Here is a 22039-nt window from a genome sequence, read left to right as displayed (position 1 = left end):
TGTCGCTTTTCAGAACACTTCACCCTTTACCAGCTTATTTCCTCACCTCATGCTATAGGCCCCAGCCCCCAGCTCCTGCCCAATACCGGAGAGGCTAGCGTCGAAGTCGTGCACCAGACCAGACTCGATAGCCGCGTCCTCCATCTTCAGGACCCAGGCCATGTCGGTGATCTTAGGGCGGCTCGGCGGTCTCCGCTTCGTCGGCGCGGCCAGGTAGAAAAGTGAAATCCGGCTCTTAGCCACCAGGCCCCGCCGGCCGCCCTCCTGCTCTCATACCGACGCCCCCGCTGCCACTACACCGTTTCTTCGGATTGTTGTGTTCGTTCTAATTGTGCCTCCCAGCTACCGGTAATACGTGTAATCCACTCGGATTCAACGTCACTCCTAGGCGGCGGCACTGGGCAAAGAGAAAATCCGCCCGCCCATTTGCTGTCCGTCCATTGAGCCAAATATATTTTCAGTACCACCCAACGAAAAATACTATTAGTCAATCAATAGTTGCGTCACTAGGAATGTCTAGAAACGACAGCTTGATCGTACGGAGCGCTCCGTGGCTCAGAATACCTCGCGCCAAACGACTTCAGATAGGCGTTGTTACGAGAGAGGCCGCCCATATATCCCACGTCAAAACAGTTGAGCCAATAACTTTTTCAGCACCATCCTGCGAACGGTTCTATTAAGCAGAAAAGTACAGTACAGTTGGGTCAGTAGGAAAATGTAGAACGGTTGGTTACAAAAGTACAAACTGGGAAAAAAGAGGGGACTTGTGTAAGAAGATAGCTGTAACAAAAAAAAAACGGAAATGATGAACATCGATAGGAGAAGAAAGGAGAAACTAAGATTTCAGAGTAGGCTGCAGGAAATGGAGGAGAATGAAAAATGCACACGTTTAAAAAAACAAAAAAGTGGCATTGTTAAGCTGAAAGATAATGAAGGGAATCAACAAATGGAAGAAAGAAGTAAACAAAAGATCGTAGAAACCTTCTTAAAAGATCAGTATACAGTAGTTCTAAAAGTAGAGAATGACGGGCGGATACAAGAAATAATACAAAGGGAGTTTGAAATAACGTGAAATAAAACGAGCAGTAAAGACCTGCAAGAAAATCAAGACGCCAGGTATCAATGGACTTACAGTTGAATTTTATGTCACCTTTAGGCATCTGGTAAAAGAAGGTGTACTAGAGGTATTTCAAAAAATATTAAAAGGAGATGATGTGCTCAAATCTTGGAATAAATACATCGATCCCCAAAGACAAACTGGGGGCCAGTTAACCTTTTATGCCAGGACTATAAACTGCTAACAGAAGTCAGAGCAAACCGTCTTAGAGAAGTTCTGGAGAACATCATACAAGAACAATCACTGGATGGTCAATAAATGACAATCTTATTTTGATAACATATTGTAGAATACACCAAATTCCAATGCATCTGTTAAATATTGACCTGGGAAAGGCATTTGACTCTATAAAACAGGATTTATTTTTTATGGAAAACATTGAAAAGGATTCAAATACTCAAACAAATTATGACAATAATCTGAAAATGTTATCAGAACATAACAAATATTGATAAATGGGAACTTAACACATAAAAATACATAGAGGAGTACATCAAGGGTGCCCACTCTTGGCAGTTTTGTTTGTCATCGGTATTGAATCGCTGGCAAACATGATACAGAAAAATCAGGATATCAAAGGGACAGAAATCCCAGGAAGTGGAGGAAAGGAGGCCAAATGCATGCTGTATGTGGATGACATAACTATTATAATCAGAGATTTAAATTCTGTCAATAAAGCATTAGACATAAGCCTTTTTTGTGAGGCTGCCAGAACAAAGATAAACTTGGGGAAAACTGAATGTAGGGTTCAAGGAAAGTGGACAGAGAAAACTAGTACGAGAATATAAATACGTAAGAAATGTATTAAAATGTTGGGAGTAAGATTTGGAAATAAAAAGGAAGACGAGAGAGAGATGTTGAGATATGTAAAGCAAGTGATGGTATGTGGAAGTTGAGTATTCTTAGCTATGAAGGGAAAGTCCTTCTCCTTAAGTCAGTTATATTGCCTGAAGTAATCTTTTTGGCAACAATTTATGTACCAAGGAAAGACAATTAAAACAAAATTAAAAGATAATGTTTTTATTTTTTCTGGAGTTGAACATGTGAAAGGATTACATGGGAAAAGTTAAAGAAAATAAGAAAGAAAGGAGGAAACGATTTTCTGGATATTAATTAAAAATATCTTAAAGCTGAGATATACAGCAATGTATACTAAAATAATTCAAGAGAGGAGTGGTAAAGTAGGCGACATGGCATGATACATGATGGGTGGGGAGTTTGAGGCAATTCAAATGATATCAAACCATAGATAGTACACAGTTTGCTTTCCATACCCCAACAATATATAAATCAATAATAAACTGCAAAATAATTTTTGAAGAAGAAAGGAAAGTATGAAATGACTGGAAATTACTGACCCAAATGGTAAAGGAAAAGAAATAAGTAATATGGATTAAAGAAACTTTAAGCAGAATCGGGGAAAATATGAGAAATGATATCTAGTACATAGTCGCCAAATAATTTGAAAGATCTAGCATGGCAGGCTGTACATGACATCCTCCATACTAACAACAACCTTTTTAAAAGAAATTCTGGTAAAAATCTGAAATGCCCATATTCTTCCAGTAATGAGGTAGACACTGTGTAACATGCCTTGTATTAATGTAATAAAACACAGTTGGTGTGGGAAATGACAAAAGGAAAACAGACTGTGGACATAGCACTAAACAAAGAAATGGCTATGTCTGGAAGGTAAAAGCAAAGAAATGTGAGTATAAATCAATGGGTCAGAATAAATTATATTAATGAATCAATTTGGGTAAGGAGGTGTTTATACAAAACAGGTTTTCTTACAGATGGCCATGGACAAAATAGAATTTCTGGAATCAAGAGTTTAAAAGTTAAAAGAGAGGGAAATGAAGAAGCACTCCTCCAACGTATTAAAGCTTCAGCCTTACAGAGACATCTTGGAAAAATTACACATTGAGGGTACAATGATGAAAACAGAAACCGCACATTGTACCCTCAATGTGTTACCATCATCCTACAGAAAAGGCTGGAGTGACAATGAGGATTATGATGAAGACAGCTAATTTCAAAATTAAAAATCTTCCTGTGGTTAATCCCTTCCATGTGAAAGCCAAGGGGAATAACACTACCTTTCTGCTGTACTAAACAGCCAAGTGCTCCATACTGAATATCTTGAACATTAATCCTGAAAATGTTACTGTATGCTGATTAAAACACATTAAATAAATTGTTTAATTTTATTTGTCCTAAAATACAGTATTTATGAAATTATTGGTAATTGTATTGCAGTGACAGATGTTCTATAACAGAAGCAAGAAAAGAAATAGCGTAGCGTCTTTTGTCGCAAGCAGTGATTCTCAAAATTAATGCTGGGGCCCCAGTAGCTGCAGGTTTTTGCTTGTCACTTTGACATCCAGTTTTCTTTCTAATTGGTATTATTGCTTAATTAGCTGTTTTTTGTTGCTATGTTCTTCTATTCTCCTTCATTTATAAAAATCAGAGCAGTGTGAAATTTGCATCTATAAGCAATTTTTAAAAATGCATTTTTACTATCCCTTGAATTTCTTGAGTTTCTTTGTTATTTTCCTATTAATTTACCTTTTTGTTGTAGACTTTGGTCAGTTAATTGTATCATAATATAGCAACCGTTAACATGGAGTAAAGAAGACACAGAATCAAATTTGCTTAAAGGCTGCATTAGTAAAATAACCAGAACACCTGGAAAAGTGGAATGAAAAACTTTAAATCCATACTACAAATAGTTATCACAATATATATTCATTCTTCCTTGATATCAATTAGAATTTAGTAAACCCAGTCTTGTAACTTTTGGATTGCCACTAGAATCCTAAATTGGGAAAAAACATCTTGCTTAATTAAGAAATGAGTTCAATTAAAGGTAGATTAGGTTGGAAAAACCCACAGCCACAGGGCCCCCAAAACTGAACTTGAGAACTCTGTATGTACAGACAATTATCCTCTGTTAAATTCTTCCATTAAAATCTTTTTTTTTTCCCAAAAAATGTCATCAAACACAAGTGCAAAGTAATCCCTGTTTTTTCTGTAAGTCTGAGAGTAGTGGATGAGTGCTTTCAATCAACATCCTTTAAAATTCTGTATTTTTATTTACTGGATAGAAATGACATTCAGCCCACCTTTATACTACTGATCATAGTGCTTTCCTAAATGAACTTAACTTCGAAGTGTCCTTGTGTTACAGGTCAGTACAGCACACTCTTCAAAATACAATCCACAGTTTTTGGTGACCAATAGTGTCCCTTGCAGTCCATCTCTGTCTACCCTACTTTCTTTCATAATCAACACGTTTATTAGGTTAGTCGATTGCCACCACAATTCCACAGGGTTGGCTCCAGGACAAATGTATTAGTTGGGGAGGAATTGTGTGATTAGAATACTAACACATAATTTTTGATTTGCAACAAATGTGCCTGAATGAACATATGCAGCAGACTAGAGCAAATAGAATTTCATACTTCACATCACATTGCTGCCGGTTAACAGCGTTGCTCACCAAGTCCAAAGCCCTGCAGAGACTGTCGATCAAACATGCTATGGCATCCCCAATAAAACTACAGGCTCACACTTGCAGAAAATCCAAAAGATAGGACATGATATATCATCAAATGCAATGGAAGATCACAATAAAAATCAAAGTTAAAAATATAAAAATCATAGGTTTAAAAATTTGTGATGGACTCTTCTGTAGCTTAGTCTACCACTGCCTGCAGCCCCTGATGCACCGTCAGCTTAGTATTTAGGTATCAACGCATTTCACCATAGTCTCACTGTGATTGTGCTATTGCAAGGTCAAAACACACAACTACAACAGCACAACCAAACCCTCCATTAGGAGAGTTCCATTTGATCGGTTGGAAACCTGAATCTCTGCAAAGATTTGTAATCAAAATTGTATTACGCTGACAAAAAGCACACCCAAAACAAAAGAGTGCAGTGACAAATCCAATCAATAATGTTTAAACATTTAAAAGTTAAGATGAACATCCATTGGTTATAATTTTTCCTTTACATATACATTGTAATACACAACACACTTCATTGAATTTCAATTCTGATACATAAGACACATGAATTGTGATTTTTATTTAGATTAAATTAAATTACTTATACAAATCTCTCTATTATAAAAAAAAAAAAAAAAAAATCTTAGAAGGAGATGAGACGTGATTGTCTTAGAGACACTTTCACGTCCCGTCAGATGAATCTTCGTGCCGAGATGTAACCACGCCTGGGGTCAGAAGTCCCGCATGACAAGAGCTTATGCAAAGAGATTTGGAAAAGTCCTGCGTGGTTATGTCAGACACATTTCTTGTAGAGAGGAAGAAACGATATTCACTCACGGCCAGTTATATGTTGCGTTGTCACGATGTAATTCCAAACACGGAATCAAAATTCAGTGCAACATTGATGAAAAGGTAAAAGCGAAAAGAGATCAAATATATGGACATGGGTGATATGACAGAAGTGCGTCGCGCAAAATTTAGATCATGCTGCACAGCAGCAGCAATATAGCAGGTGATCGAGCAAAGAGAAGGTAAAAAATGAAACATTTTACTACTGTTTAAGAGGGGATGTCGGAGGAACGTCCCCGTCTCCTTAGGGTGTGTTCAACCCCCCTCTTCACAATACGAGCGTCAGAGACACGAAGTGGCTGGCGTGTAGCGCAGGTGGGGGGTGAGGCACCCTAGTAATTTAAAAAAAAATGTGGCAAAACAAAAGATGTAAATGTCAGAAGAAACATTATACACATTATAGAGAGAAAACACAAAATAATGTAAATAAAAGGGTATACATATACTGTGCAATCCTTTGCAAAAAAATCTAAATGCAGCACCAATTCATTTTTGGAGATTAACTGCACTCTTAAAAATAAATGTGCCAGAGTGGTTCTTCACAGTGATGCCATAGGGCAGGGCTTTTCAATTGCAAATTCAGTTGGGCCACATTTTCAAACCAAGTAAATTAGCTGGGCCAGACTGGTAAGCAGCAGGTAATGACAATTTTTAAACCAACATAAATGAATGTATTGAAAAAAGTAACATTTTGTCATTGTTTCCTTTTTAAATTTGGTCATATATAACAGAAGGCATAGCAAAAACAGCATAAACAAAACAATAAAAAAGTTATAATAACTGAACAGAATCTGAGGTAGGTGCAATACATTTTATCCCACTTTGAAATAAAAAATAAACGTTTTGCTCACATCCTACCCAGGCACATCTCAAAGTGCATAAAATCAAAAACGTGCACAGTAATAGCAATAACATCTTTTTACCTTTTGAAATAAAATAAACGTTTTGATCATATAAGACCCAGGCACATCACAACCCTAATTTAATAGACTAAAAAGAACTTTCAACGATATTAAAGCTAGTTGGTAGCTAGCTAGCAAGTGATAACACATAAATGCAAAGTCTACTGCACACAGAGGTTCATTTTAATTCACCACGTGTGTGATTAGGGGTTCCCCTAAATTAAATAAACAAAAAGGCGCAGGTACGCATACGTTGCTTTTGGATTAAGTTTGGGGTACGGTGAAGGTATACAGAGTCCGGGGGTCTTAGGGCTGCATGTTTTGTTTATTTGGTGAAAAAACACACTTAAAATTTGCAAATGACGTTGTTAAGTGTGATAATAATTCTTCACGTGTATATAGCGCTTTGCTACCTCCACACAAGGAGGACACAGGAACGAATACATCAGCTCCTTGTAGGGAGGCAGCGGCACTCCCATTGCGCTACCTGCGTAGTTGTGCTGTACTATATAATATTGCGTTTGATAATTTAAAATTACAAACACAGAATTTCCGACATCGAAGTGCTGTACTATATAATATTGTGCTTGTTAATTTAAAATTACAAACGCAGAATTTCCGACATCGAAGAATATCAACCGCAGGTTAACAACGAGCTCTACATTCCACAAAAAAGTTATGTAGTCCCACAAAGCAATCGATGCTTACTTTTTACAGAGTTTAAAAGAAAACTCCAAACTTTTTGCATGTTTTCATCAAATGCAGTCTTTCTAATTCGTTGAGTGTCAATGGCTGAGCGTCGTCTGATAACAGCCATGAATCCGATGGTGGAAGTGTGTGAGAGGAAAGCCAACCAATCACATAAAGCGAGGTGCAGAGACCGTGCTTGTCAGTAACGAGGCACTCACTGGAGTAACAATCAGATTCATTTGCACTCACGTGATGCAACGAGAATACAAACAGGCCAGGTTTTAGGGTTAGTTTATACTTCACGGCTGCCACGCGTTCCCAGCGTTCATTTGATGCGTCTTCTGAGCACGTCCTCAGAAATTAACGCGACGCGTGCGCGTGTTTCAGTCCCAACAAAAAGTCGGGGGGCGCAGTGTGCGAAAAGTTGGAACGTGACGTCAGAGTCTCTGTTTACTGTCTGCATGTGACATTTACGTAAAGTACGCGCGCAACACTTGCGTAGCAGTAGCGTCATAAGCGTCAGTAGCGTTCTGTTTATTCTTGCGCGCGTACTTTACGGAGAAGGGTATTGCTGCAGACCGGAGACTTTATGGGCGGATCTGAAGGCGGGATAACTGTAAATGGAAGTGGATAGTATTGGCTAATTCAGAATTTCAACGAATGAGATTGTTGTTAAAGTATGACAATCAAAAACTCACTCAACGTTTGAAGTTGTCTATCAAGTGTTACTTCCACCAATCTTTTCAGTTAGTGATCCCTACCGCTTTGAGGTTCCGCCTCATAGAGTTTCTTTTGAAATAGCCTTGCACTGTACTAAGCAACGATACTCTGTTAAAGAAAAGAAGACAAAGACGAAGCAGCAGCGAAGAAACTCTATTAGACCAAAGAAGAAGCAACGAAACGAATTGTTTTGTTATTTCTGACAATGGAAGTAAGTTTGCTTCTAAATTAAAACGTATGAAATTTGCAATTGCTACGTTTTCTTCGTGTTTTTCAAATAACTTTTTGTTTCTTTGTTGTGATTGTACGTTTGTATAAATATTAATATATATTGTATTCACGTGTGTATTAATAGTCATTTTCGCTGTAGTAATTGATGCATATTCAGTGCTTGAAGTGGTCCGGCACTCAGTGGTGCCGGCAACTCTTCGAACATCGCAAAGCAAGTTTTACGGGGAACATCCATCCACACCCACCCCCTCTCCGGTGCTCAGTGGAATGCTAGTATATCGCCGCCAGTAGTTTGGTTCCCTATTAACTCTGTGCATGTTTACATTTGTGAGATGTTCGATTAAAACGCTGTAATGTTATTGTACATTTTTTGTAACAGGATCCTATCACGATCAAAAATACCACAGACATTCCGTCCGTACTTCAATCTTCAGATGTGTTTTTGTGCCCTTTCTGTCATCCACGACTGTATTCTTCACGCTCCTATATACGAGCAAATGAACACTTGCGAGATCACCGCAGAGCAGCAGTTTCCTACGGAGGTACGTGTATCCCACTTTTCCCATTAACTCAGGCTGAGTAATCTTTAAACCAATTTATCAATGAATTAATTTTTCAGTATTGATGATTACCACGTATGGTGTCCAGTCCTTTCCTTTAATCTCATTTGGACGTTTTTCAGCTACTTTATTTATGCACAAAATAAGAAATGAGACAATCCCAGGAGTAACACAAATGAGAGATATCTAAGAAAATACTGGAAAGTAGACTGAGGTGGTTTGAATTTGTAATGAGTAGAGATAATGTGTATGTGGGTAAAAAGATGATAAAAATGAAAGTACAGAGGAAGAGAAAGCTAGTGAGGCCATAAGCAGAGATGGATAAAGTAAAAGAATATCTGAAGGGCAAGGGTCTGACAGGGGAGTAAGATCAGGGCTAAGCTGTATGGAGAGTGCTGATCAAGCACATTGACCCCACATAGAAGTGGGAATTGATGATGATGAAGAAGAAATTGTTTGGCACTTTCAGCTCTTTAACCAGCTGTAGTGTCATATTTTTCATATAAAGGTCAATTGCCTATATTTTTCTGTTGTATGTACAATACTGCAGTGGTTGATGTAGTTTGCTGTGCTGTTAATGACAACAGACAACATTAGGAGAACAAACCTGCAACCTACATTAGCTCACTATAAATTAGTATTTTCAGTTTTATTTTAAGATGTAAGTTGGCTAAAGAGTATATAGGTTATACTTCATGTCTGTACATAGAACCATGTCTATTTTCAGTAAACTGTTAAAACAGTTAAAGTGTTTTTAAAAATAGGTTTGCTGTTTCAGTAATTGCTGTTTGCACTGGCCTGCTAGTCTGGTTAGGGTCACAGATGAGCACCAGATACCATGGATATTAGATGGGTAAAGTCTAAGACAGAAAGCTAATTTATCACAGATGTGTATATATGTACAATATTTACTCAGTTATGCACAGAACTAGTGGTTTTATTAGTGTTTTAACATAGATTATTCTGATGAAGAAATGAGTAGTCAAGCAAAATGACACCTTTTATTGGCTAACTAAAAAGTAAAACTTTGGTATTGTAATCTATCTGGCAGCAAAGAGCTATGATGACTTTATAGTGCCAAACACTTGTATTTTCTTGTCCAACAGGCTGTTGTATCTCGTAAGGTATCGTCCAAATGGTTAAAAAAATTATGAAAATCCTAAAGGTCACCGGGTAATGACTTATATAGAAGATGAGGAGCTGATAGATGGCCTCTACAACTTCTTGGATGAAGTGCTGTCAAGTGCTGTAGGCACTTTTGAGAGGATTGACAGAGTTCGCATCATTCTGGATGTGCTGATGCCAGAGGTTAATTAGCCTTCAGTAAATCTCTAATGAGTACAGAAAGTGTGTCTATGAGTAACATCCTCTCTTTTTCTGTGTTTTTGATAGGCTCTTATTAATGCTAAACAAACAGTTGAGAGGATTTCTCTGCCAGAGGCAGAAAATCTGTTCATGGATGGACCAGCATACAGTGAGTGGTACGTCATGTGGAAAATAAACAGTCCTTTCTTTTTCTTTTCAGCGCCATTATTCTGTTAAACGGAATACCCTATAGTTGTTGTGAATTTAGACAAGAATATAAACTAAATATATATAAATGTGAATATATATGTTTAAAGTGACATTTAAACTATACATTAGTACATTTTTAGTATTGGTAAAATTACATTTAGAAGTATGCCATATGTAGCATATTCGATTCTGTAGGACACAGGGAGCCAGTGAAGACGGAGCAGGATGGGTGTGATGTGCTCGCTGCTGCTGGTTCGAGTAAGGACTCTTGCAGCTGAGTTTTGAATAAGCTGGAGCTGTGATATAAGATTAGAAGGGGCACCTGCCAGTAGGGAATTACAATAATCGATGCGGGATGTGATAAAAGCATGGACAAGTTTCTCAGCATGAGACAAGTTTCTCAGCATGAGACGACCCCCAAAACAGGAATGAATGGTTTAACAGGTGGAGGGAGGCCACTGACATTTTTCCTTCCTCATCTGTTTTGTCACTCGTTTTGCATTTGGCTACGGTCAGTGTCGCTACTGGTTGCATGAGGCCATACCTGGACCCTACAGAGCTGGCACAGGTAGTCCAACTTCTCCAGGATGGCACATCAACACGTGCCATTGCCAGAAGGTTTGCCTTGTCTCCCAGCACAGTCTCAAGGGCATGGAGGAGATTCCAGGAGACAGGCAGGCAGTTACTTCTGGAAAGCTGGACAGGGCCCCTCGTAGAAGGTCCTTAACCCATCAGCAGGACTCACCAGTTTCTGCTCCTTTGGCCAAGGAGGAACAGGATGAGCACTGCCAGAGCCTATAGAATGACCACCAGCAGGCAGGCCACTGGTGTGAATGTCTCTGACCAAACAATCACAAACAGACTTGAGGAGGGTGGCCTGAAGATGGCCTGATGTCCTCTAGTGAGCACCATGGAGCTCGATTGGCATTTGCCATAGAATACCAGAATTGGCAGGTCTACCACTGGTGGGCACCCTGTGCTTTTCACAGATGAGAGCAGGTTCACCCTGAGCACATGTGTCAGATGTGAAAGGGTCTGGAGAAGCCATGGAGAATGTTATTCTGCCTGTGGTGTAGTTCAGCATAACCGGTTTGGTGGTGGGTCAGTGATGGTCTATGTAGGCATATCCATGGAGGGACACACAGACCTCTACAGATTAGACAACAGTGGGCACCTTAACTGCCATTAGGTATCTGGATGAAATCCTTGGACCCATTGGCAGACCCTATGCTAGTGCAGTTCCTCCTGGTGCACCACAACGGCCGGCCTCATGTGGTCAGAGAATGAAGGAACTGATCCCATTGACTGTCTCAAGAAGCCCTCTGTAGGTTCATCGTTTTCATTTCCAACAAACGATGTGCCATCCTTTTGTTCCTAACACATCAGTCCACAGCAGTAGAGACAGCCAGCAAGATTTTTTTTTCCCATTAAGATCTCATGTGCTTTCAAAGTGTTCCTTTAATTTTTTAATATACTATATATATAATACATGCTATTGAAAACTACATTGATGTAAACCAGATTTTCAGTATAAACCAATGAGTAACGACAATATAAAAATGCCTTACCAGAAACATCATTGCCAAAATAAATTTCCAGCTGTTCAGATTGAATTATTTAATGGCTATGACTTGACAGACTCAGTGAAGTGTGTACTAAATGACCAGTTAAGTGGAGTTGTTTACAGCTGTACAGGTTGTTATGTTAGGGCCATACTGGAGTATACAGACTTTGTATGCTCTTAATATGCTGTTTGCTTGGGTAGTCATATAGGATTATGCCCAGCTGAACTATCTGCCATCTCTATCTTGTTACCAGTCATGATGCTGAAACACATCAGTGCCTGCTGTACAGTTGGACTCCTGGCCTCCTCCAATCTCAGAGACCCTAAAGACAGGCTGATGTGTTCAGCACACCACTAGGACCTGATGGAGTCAAATGGAGGATAAATGAGATATGAACAAACATCTGTCATGTTTTAATATCTAAATGTAACTTTTGCATAAGTAATATGTATTATAATAAACACATATTTGATGATCTTAAAGAGGTATTTAAAATCCCAAAAGTAATAAAGGTCCAATTAAGTCAAATAATTGAATACCCTGATTAACAGGTGCAGAGTCACAAAAACTGCAAAATTATTAGTCTTTAGAAAGCATAATATTTGCTCTTCACAGATCGTTTAACATAGTAAACTTCATTGTAAAAATAATAATTGAAAGATGACTGTTAGCACTATGATAACTGTGTTTCTTACATTTAACATTGATAACATAGAGACAGCCAATGGATTCTTTAAAGTCACAATTTTATTGCCAGCGTTCTTAACGTTTTATATTCCCTGATACCTGACGTGAGAGTGTCAAGTATGTGATTTGTAATCATCTGTAATCATAATACAGCTAAAAAAACAAACTTGAATACGAGATCCACAGGCAAGAAACTCACTAGAGCTGCTGGTGTGCTGAGAACAGACATGAAGACCGAAGAATATTTGACACACATCAGCAAACAAAGAACAGATGGTGATCTGCAGGCAAGAAGGGGCTACAATGGAATATTAGGAACTTTGACAGTTTATTCAACATTTAAAAATTGTAATACGTTCATAGCCTTTAAGGTCTTTAAGGTGACCCGTTAAATGTAGGCGGCTATTTCATTTGGACATTCGAGTAAACACCAACAGTCAAACATTTGTTTTAATCTGACTGACTTAATCAAGTAGAGCCCACACTTAAGTCCACGTCAATCCATTAAAATTAGGCGGACACAAATTTGTATTGTTATGTTCATTTAAATTTTCTTCAGACGTTGTTCAGTAATGATAAATATCTCATATGCAAACTTTTATTATTATTTTTTCAGAATCGCTACTTCATAAATGACTGTGGTAAAAATACACTGCAGTCTTAATAATGCACTCGACAAAGTGCTATAGTGTAAGATATTGACACTAGTAGACTATCGTCACAGAGGTATTTTATGAATATACACTCCGTCTCCTACAGTCACTTTATCTTGAAGTATTAAAAGTATTCGTTATTTAAACGAAATTATGTATGTTACATTTTACAGATAAATCGTTAGTTTAGATCACTTTCAAGGTGAAATGCATTAAAGTAGAAATGTAAGGATTCTACTGTAAATGTGCAGAATGTTGGTATATCATACATTTAATGTGTTCTGTGTGGTGATCTATTGCTGCTTGCCACAGCTGTCAGGTCGGGAGGAAGCCCCAGAAGCACATAGCGATTAACAACTGGGTCGGTTTTAAGATGATGTTTACGACGGTCTACTCTAATAACAAAGTAAACTACGAGATTAAAGTGGACATTTGGAGGTTAAAGCCGAAATTTCCATTTTATTCACAAAATACACCTTTTCACTGTGTTCTTAATTTTTTTCTCTGTGGCTCAAATACAGCGCTGTACATTCTGTTGCTATTGTAGAAGAAGAATGTTCTCCTCAGCACCATGTATTTTGTGTGTTTAGTAAATTAGAATTTTTATAATAACTATTTTTCTAACTTGCCAGTGAGAGACGCTTTGGCTTATGAACTAACAAAAATATGTTATTCCAGGGTTCAGGAGCAAAAGTGTCCACATGAATAAAATCTAAGCTGTTTCTTGTTTTCCCTTTCTCAGAGTGAATGTTTCAGGGACAAGGTCACAAGGCTGCAGAAAGTACATGTAGTTTATGCAAAGGCGTCTCTCCTGTGCTTAGCTTTGAGAACACAGATAATGCTTAGCTCAACAGACATATTGTTTAACTTTACTGTTTTGATAAGGATGTTCTTTCTGTCTTATTAATCATGAGATGCTGAAGTATAAAAAACCCTCCTGGCTTTTGATCAGGGTTCAATTGAGCTTTGCGGCAATAAGTTATACTCTTTTGAATCTCTACTTACTGTGACTCCGAATGAATAAAAAAGAGAATTGAGAAATATTATCTGCCTGCTTTTCAGTGTGCCTTTTTCGTCCACACTATTGTGAAGGTGCAAAAAAAAAAAAAAAAAAAAAAGGCACAGAAAATGGTATGTGAGACTTTTAAAATGTATCGTGTCATCACAATGGGGAATATGCGACGCTTGAATATAAAAGCACATCGAAGCATGCACATCGATCCCGTAGAATCCTCAAAGCGGCCTTTTATCGCATGTAGATAGTAAACTCTGGCGTCACATTCCAACTTTTATCACACTGCGCCCCCCGACTTTTTGCTGGGACTGCAACTCGCGCACGTGTCGTGTTCATTTCTGAGGGCCTGCTCAGAGGACGCGTCAAATGAACGCTGAGAACACGTGGATACCAATGCGTTCTGGGCTTTAGGTATAAACGAGCCTATAGACTGAGCACGCAACTGATTATCGAATTGTTTAATATGTAGTTAATGGCACGACCACCTGTCATGGTCAAAGTCGGTGCATACCATCACAAAGAAAAAAAAAGATCACTGTGTTGCAGACTAGTACTACCACTTCTAGACACACAGCAACGTACAGAAGCGTATTAGGGCCACAGTGGAAAAAAAAAATACGGACACGGTGAAGAAAAAAAAAAACTAAATGGCGAGATTATAGTCGACATGTTGACTTTATTCTCGACATTTCCACTTTATTCTCGCCATTTACATCGAGATTAAAGTCGACATGTTAACTTTATTCTCGTAGTTTGTCATTAAAGTAGAACATTGTAAACTAAACGTCATCATAAAATGAATATTTAATTTAGTAGATCTTCCCAAATCCCGTCATAAATTATGTAGCGCATGAAATGCTTTGTGTTAAACGTTCCCCGAGCCATGTTAATCGCTACGTGCTTCTTAAACTGATTTCCTCTGCACAAAGAGGAGGCGCAAGCAGCGATCACCACACAGAATACATTAATTTTATGATATCCCTGCTCCCTGAACATTTACAATGCTAAGATAAATACTTGATATCATTTTCATGATGAAATGCATTAAAGCATGTACTAATCCTGTGGGGGCACGGTGGCGTGGAGGTTGCAGTGCTGCCTGGCAGCAAGGGGGTGCCGGGTGTACCCTGCCTTGAGTTTGCATGTTTTCCTGCTAGGTTTACTCGGCGTGCTTCAGTTTCCTTTCAAAGTCATGTAGGCAGTGGGGTTTTGTTATGCTATATTGACCCTGGGGTATGTGTGTGCTCGTATTCACCATGCAATGAGCTGGCGCCCCATTCAGGACTTGTTCCTGCCTGGCACACGATGCTTGCTGGGATGGGCGCAACCCTGAATGGATGGCATATTTAAAAATGTATAACAAAGATTTTTTAAAGTTCTGAACACTCCGTGGGCTAAGTTTATAACTAGTTTTAATTTCACAAAGACGTTTATGGTGTGGTGATTGGTTATGTGGAGAATGAAAAAGGACGGATAGGAATGGGGGTTTGGTACGTCAGAAAGAGACAGCACCTATGCAATAATGAAAGTCCGCACAGAAGAAGATCCATTGAATTCTGTGTTCGGGTCTTCGACCACCAGATCACAAACCCAACATTTACACAATATTTCAGTTAAACCTGTGCGATACCCATTCATACATCCAGTTTTTTGGAGCCTCATCACACCTGCCATAAAGTTCTCTACACTGAACGTACACCAGAGTGCATGTTTAATACCTGCTTTAATGCATTTCATCATGAAAATGGTATCAAGTATTTATCTTAGCATTCTAAATGTTCAGAGAGCAGGAAGATCATGAAATTAATGTATTCTGTGTGGTGATCGCTGCCTGTGGCTCCTCTTAGTGCGGAGGAAGTCAGTTTAAGAAGCACGTAGTGATTCATAACTGGGTCGGGGAACATTTAACACAAAGCATTTAATGTGCTACATAACTTATGATGGGGTTTGAGAAAATGTAGTAAATTAAATATTTATTTTAAGATGAAGTTTAATTTACGACATTCTACTTTAATGACAAAATAAACTACGAGAATAAAGTGGAAATGTCGACTTTAATATCGACACAAATGGCGGGAATAAAGTGGAAATGTCGAGAATAAAGTCAACATGTCGACTTTAATTTCGTTCTTTAGTTTTTTTTTTCTTCACTGTGTCCGTATTTTTTTTTCACCGTGGCCCTAATACACTTCCGTAGCAATGCGCTGCATTGTTGGTGGAATATTGCAGGCTATGCGGAGTGTTGCATTCATGGTCTGCACTACTGTAGGAATTTATGTAGGAATCTGTGAAGTCTGGCGAAATGTGTTTTTCTCAGGTTTTCTCTGTGTTTCTAGTGGGACCACGGCCTGAGCCACATGTGCCCTGCGGGCTGCCATTTGAATAGATCAGTAATAGGGGAACCATTTTTGGTTCCCAACAGACCCATCCAAATGAAGGTTCCAGAAAAGAGCTTTATTTATTTAAATCCATTACAAGTAACATATGTAGCCATGAACAGATTTGTGAAATACCAATGTATCCTAATTTTAAAAGGACTCTTGCTGCTACAATAACACAGATTAAGTCCAGGTTTTGTTACGTGTCATGCCTACCATACATTAAAGATTTCAGCTTTTTTCTACATACAGTATTAGGAAGTTTTAATGGCACAAAGAACCCTTCTCAGAACGAAATGATGCTTTGACAAACAGTAGTTCGATGAGGAACTACACAGCCCAGTAAAGAACCATTAAGTGCTTTAAAAAACAGAAAAACATAAACAGCATTTTAAGAGTGTGCTGTAGGCAGGGGCGGAGTGGCCATCAGGAACAACTGGAGATTTCCCGGTGGGCCAGTAACGTTTGTGGACTGGTCAAGCTGCCGTGCACACCCTTTCAACCCTCCATAAGTAAATAATAAATCCATATAAAGATATCCCCTGCCCAAGTGGTATAACTTAAGTATCCATTCTAAAGTAAAAGGAGATAGTAACTTAAGCAGTAGCTGAAACCGGCAAGTCCCTAAAAGTAAATAACCAGTGTTGTAGCAAAGAATAGTTAAAGGTAACAGCGATTCCTTACTGGAAAGAAGTTAAGGCATATAAAGAATGATTTGATAGAACACCGTATAGCACTCATACATTTAAGCGTTAAAGCTGGGAACACGCATTCATAAGTAAGAAAGCATGTATTTTAAGTCGAGGTAGGCATCTGACTTCAAAGCGGTTTAGAGAGGTGCTGCACTTTAAGGAGACAGGTAGGCATGTAGCGAAGTAGTGCCGATCAGACAAAAGCAGTTGTAGAAACAGATACTAGAATAAGGAAACAACTAGCAGTGGATATTCAGTAAGAGAGTTTTCCCAGTAAGAAGTGTATAAAAATTTTTCTGGGTAGAACAGTTCCTGCTGGTCAGGAAAGTAGAGCGATTAAGAGGGCAGCAGCGTAGGATTCTTTAAAACGAATGAATACAAACGCAAGTGGAGAGCTTTTAGGTAAGGGAGCAATAAGAAGTGCAAGTTTAGATAACAGATAGGGAAAAATACACCTCAAAGAAACACAATATTACACAACTGTAAGGAGCCAGTAAGAGTAAAATAATTGTATATGTTCATCAATCCAATGTTTTTTTAGTTAATCATTTAAGTTAAATCGTTTAAATTTATTTAACAATGTTGAGCAGTTTTAGTAATTCAAAGCCAAATTTTAATTATGAAGCCAGTGCAATGCAAGTCATGTTGGATTTTGTCGGTCAATGGCTTGGAGAGAGCCAGTCTTTGTGAAGGCTATGTCGGCAGCAGATACCAGCTGATCTGGTACCTTGAGCTCAGAGTCGCTGAACTAGTGGAGGAGTTGGCTGGCCCATGTTTCCTTTAGAGCACAGGTGTCAAACTCCAGGCCTGGAGGGCCGCAGTGGCTGCAGGTTTTCATTCTAACCTTTTTCATAACAAGTGACCAGTTTTCAAGGCTAATTAGCTTCTTTTCTTTAGCCCTGTTTTAAGTATTCAGTCCCCTGAATTGATTCTTTTCTTCATTAAATGACAGCCAAACAGAAATTAGATGTGAAACGAGCCAACAGATGACCAATTAAACTGGGGATTCAAACTCCAACCAATTTCACTCCAACCAGTTTCTTAATGAGATGCTGATTCTTGTTGTTAATTGAACCCATCATTTAATTCCATGGCTTGTTGCTGCTCTCGTTCTGCCGCAGCAGACATTTCCAAAACTGTTGATTGTCTGTTTTACAGAGACCTTCACCCTTCTTTATTTTCAGCTATTGTGTGATGGGCACAGGGGAGCTGGTCATGTGGTTGCTTGTTCTGTGTCTCATTATTGTTTGGCTGCTAATTAACGAAACTACTAAGGGGTCTGAGTCACGTCAATTAAAACAAGGGCATAAGAAGTTAATTAGCAGCAAAAACTGATCACTAATTAAGGAGATGGTTAGAAGGAAAACCTGTACCCACTGCGGCCCTCCAGGACCAGAGTTCAACACCCCTGCTTTAGAGAGATGGTGTGCACCCTAAGGTGGTGCTTTGGACTAGACAGAAATAGGTGGGTCAGTGTCACAAGAAACAAGGTAAAGGGTGCACACAATCTGGTGACATCAACCCTAGAACTGGAAGGGTCAAACCATTTTCATGTCCTTGCAGAGCTGGACAGTGTCTGAGATGGTAAGCAAGAATGAGGAGCACCAATGAGCCACCTCAAAACCAGCCCCCAAAAAGAGAGAAGTTGTGATTGTTGGGGACTTAATCATTAGGGAGACTGAAGCACAGACTTGCTCCAGAGATAGTCTCGTATGGTCTGTAACCTTCTGGGTGCACAGGTGGGAGATCTCCCAGGAAGGGTGGTAGGCTCTTGGCCGGAGCAAGGTTTGTCATGGTCCATGTTGGGGAAAAAATGACATACATAAGTGTAGTCTGCCAGTTCTGCAATCCAAATTTAAAGTGTTAGGTGCCAGGCTGAGGAGCAGTACTGACAAGATAGTTTTCGCCAAAGTTCTGATTGTGCCACGTGCCAGTCCAGGTAAAACCGAGGGGATTAGAAGAGTTAACACATGGCTCAAATCAGGATAGAAGGGTATAGTTTTTTAGGTATTGGAATTCCTTTTGGAACAACCGGAACCTGTTTCACCGCAACGTGTTACATCTGAAATGGAGGTGCACCAATGTGTTGGGAAGACATATGAGTAAGTTTGTCAGGGATTGTCTAAACTAGGGAATGAAAGGACAAGGAAATTTGGGCAGGCCAGATTTAGACCTGTAAATGAAGGAACAAAGAATAGCATAAAAATAAATATACATAGTAACATAAATTCTAAGCCAAAATAGCTTGCCTTAAGGATAGAAGTATATATATATATATATATATATAAAATAATTCTCTAAGCCGCCGCCAGAGCGAGCAAGACACCTATGAAAGCACGCAGGAAGGAGCCACGCCCACCAACTCTAAGACCATTGGATACGACGAAAACTCGCAGAGCCACACCCACCAACTCGGACGCGACGCCTCGGAAAACATGCCGTCATTTCTTTTTGTCTGTGCCACAGTCCACATGCAGCTCTGAGCCACGTTGACTTTTCATTAGTCAACCTCAGTGGAACCTTGGTTCACACAGAGGCAGCGCCACAGAGAGAGACAGAGGCACACACAGGCAGCATGAGAGAGAGAGCCGCACACACACAGGCAGCGTGACAGAGAGAGCCGCGCAATCCTTTAAAACTGAGGTTAAAACACAATGAAGGAAGCAGTCTTTAAAAACCAATAAGCCCTGTGCCTCTTTTTCATTAGCGTCTCACCTGCTTCACCGATGCCGGTCCTGCAACAGTCGAGACGCTCTCTCAGCAGCTGACCTTCTCTGTGCCTGACTCCACTACTGTCAGTCGCCTGATTAAAAATGGCCTTTTGAAGGGGAGCTATGGACCCGCTATACCACAGGAACACATTTCCTTCGAGCCTGCTCTCACTCACGGTAACGTACCGGCTTTCTCTCTCTCCTCACTCGCTCGCACACTGCACAGGGAGAAATGCCTGCAGCACGACTCCACCTGGAAACCGTTTCAGCCACACTTCCACGCCCCTTGCTACGCTGTGAGCGCGGTGATTATTTATTTAAAAATGGCCTTTTGAAGGGGAGCTGTGGACCCGCTATACCACAGGATCACCTGTGACATTGCCTTCACATTGTTTTCCTTTTATTTCTGATCCCGTCGAGCAGATCAGACACCCAGGCAAACAACACTGAATAATCAATAGCTGCAACTACTTTGCCCGCCCCAACTCCTCACCTGAGTCGGTTTCGTCTGTGTTCAGCAGTGTTTCCCAAACTCGGCCCTGGTGAAACCCTGTGGCTGCAAGGTTTTGTTCCAACCAGACTCCTAATCATTAATGCTGGTGAAACTCATCAGGGATAAGTCGGTTTTTCAAACGCAGCCGTGTAGCAGATTAGTCTAGCACAGGGGTGGGCAAAGTCATTCCTGGAGGGCCGCAGTGGCTGCGGGTTTTTGTTCCAACCCAGTTGCTTAATTAGAAAACAATCCTTGTCAATAATTACATTTCATGGCTTGTTAGTGCTTTAACTCTGCTATGTCAAGTCATTCTCATAGCCTAGATTTTTTTTCCATTCTAAGGATATCACCCAAATACTTTGAAGTGTAAAATGGATGGGTAATTCTCAATCCTTCACTTTTTCTCTTCTCTTTCCTTCAAAGTATTTAATTAAACCAAATAGTGCATGATAAATACATACAGGTGTAAAGGGTAACAAGCAAAATGGATAACTGCCGGTTTCTTTTGTCATTTGCATCTAATTGCTAATAAGGAGCAATTAAAAACCGAGAATGCAGCTGTTTAAGACTTAAATAAACAATTAGGGTTCAAAATCTTAATGAGGGAGATAACTAAAATGAAGCAGAAGTGTTTGTAGAGCAATACGTGCTTCTTATTAAGCAATTGGGTTGGAGCAAAAACCTGCAGCCACTGCGGCCCTCCAGGAATGACTTTGCCCACCCCTGGTCTAGCAGGATGTAATAATCCGAGATGAATGCACGCCCCCGCGCCGAGTGAAAAGCCAATGTATATAGAGTCTAGAAAACATGATCAGCAAGTCTTTGATAGGCTGCAACAAAATGATGAAAGAACGGGCGCATTTTTTTCTCACAAGCTGGGTGGGTGGGTGTTAGTTAGTTAATTAGTTACTCGAAGGATTTCAAGACTTAATATGCACAAGCGGTAACACTGCAAAAGCAGCCCAAACCAGAAAAGACGGCTGGCAAAAAGTGGCCGACAAATTAAACACGTGTGCATTGTACTTACTGAAAGCAGCGTTACAGATTTTGCAAATGTTCATTTTTTCCCTCTGCTTAAAAAACATTAAAAAAGCGGCGTGATTATGCGGCGTACACTACACCGCGGGTTGGTATGCAGCATGTAAAACAGTTTGTCGCGGATAATTTGCCTTTTACTTTAACACGAAGACAATTTCCTGTTAGATTTGCCTTTGCGATGACAATTGATAAGGCACAGGGCCAAACTTTCAAAAAAGATGTGCATGTATCTGCCAAAACCAGTTTTCAGTCACGGACAGTTGTATGTTGCTCTCTCCAGAGTTCTATCTTTTCATTCACTTACTGGTATGCCTGCAGGAACACGTGCAGCGAGCGACACACACACACACATACAGGCGCGCGCGAGAGAGAGCGAGCGCTGGACGCATAAGAATAATAATACTTCATTACATTGATATACCGGTGTTTTCAGTATTCAAAGTGCTATCCACACAGGGAGAAACCGGGAAGTGAACCCAAAATCTTCCACAGTCTCCTTACTGCAAAACAGCAGCACTACCACTGCGCTACAAGGCAGTTAAAGAATGCACCGGCCTCGATTTTGTTTTCACTTCTGTTTACAGCGATCGGATCGTAGCGTGCATTGTTGCAATGTTACTTTTCTTGGTGGCTTATTACATTACGGATGTTTCACATGTTAATTTTTTTCCCTGTGCTTAAAAGACATTAAAAAAGTGTTTCTCAACTGTG

General features: G+C 39.6%; 2 protein-coding genes across 5 annotated transcripts in view; one reads left to right on the top strand and one right to left on the bottom strand.

Moving 5' to 3' along the window:
• The window catches only part of ubp1 (upstream binding protein 1), a 110163-nt gene that overhangs the window by 63419 nt on the left and 24705 nt on the right, over window positions 1–22039 (bottom strand). The window contains exon 1 of one of the 4 annotated variants that reach the window (XM_028817526.2): window positions 47–401. The exons of 2 other annotated variants lie outside the window; for them this stretch is intronic. In XM_028817526.2, coding sequence (XP_028673359.1) covers window positions 47–162 — 116 coding nt within the window. In that variant the 5' untranslated portion in view covers window positions 163–401. Of the gene's footprint in view, window positions 1–46; window positions 402–22039 lie in introns of those variants that run through there. One more of the 4 variants, XM_028817528.2, reaches the window with a different exon arrangement.
• LOC127530082 (PWWP domain-containing DNA repair factor 3A-like) lies at window positions 9542–10269 on the top strand. The gene is made up of 2 exons (XM_051935902.1): window positions 9542–9889; window positions 9974–10269. Exons 1-2 carry the CDS (start codon window positions 9758–9760, stop codon window positions 10121–10123), a joined length of 282 nt encoding a protein of 93 aa, XP_051791862.1. The 5' UTR covers window positions 9542–9757; the 3' UTR covers window positions 10124–10269.

This window comes from Erpetoichthys calabaricus, chromosome 13 (genome assembly GCF_900747795.2).
Source record: "Erpetoichthys calabaricus chromosome 13, fErpCal1.3, whole genome shotgun sequence".
In the NCBI taxonomy this organism is placed as follows: Eukaryota; Metazoa; Chordata; class Cladistia; order Polypteriformes; family Polypteridae; genus Erpetoichthys; species Erpetoichthys calabaricus.
The sequence above is the reverse complement of the archived record's forward strand: the minus strand, read 5'-3'. Positions and strand labels throughout refer to the sequence as shown.

Bases quoted from the DNA above. Each gene is read 5' to 3' on its own strand.
- LOC127530082 (XM_051935902.1), top strand. From the start codon at position 9,758: ATGACTTATATAGAAGATGAGGAGCTGATAGATGGCCTCTACAACTTC. The intron at 9,890-9,973 runs GTTAATTAGCCT...TGTTTTTGATAG, and splicing joins TGGATGTGCTGATGCCAGAG to GCTCTTATTAATGCTAAACA.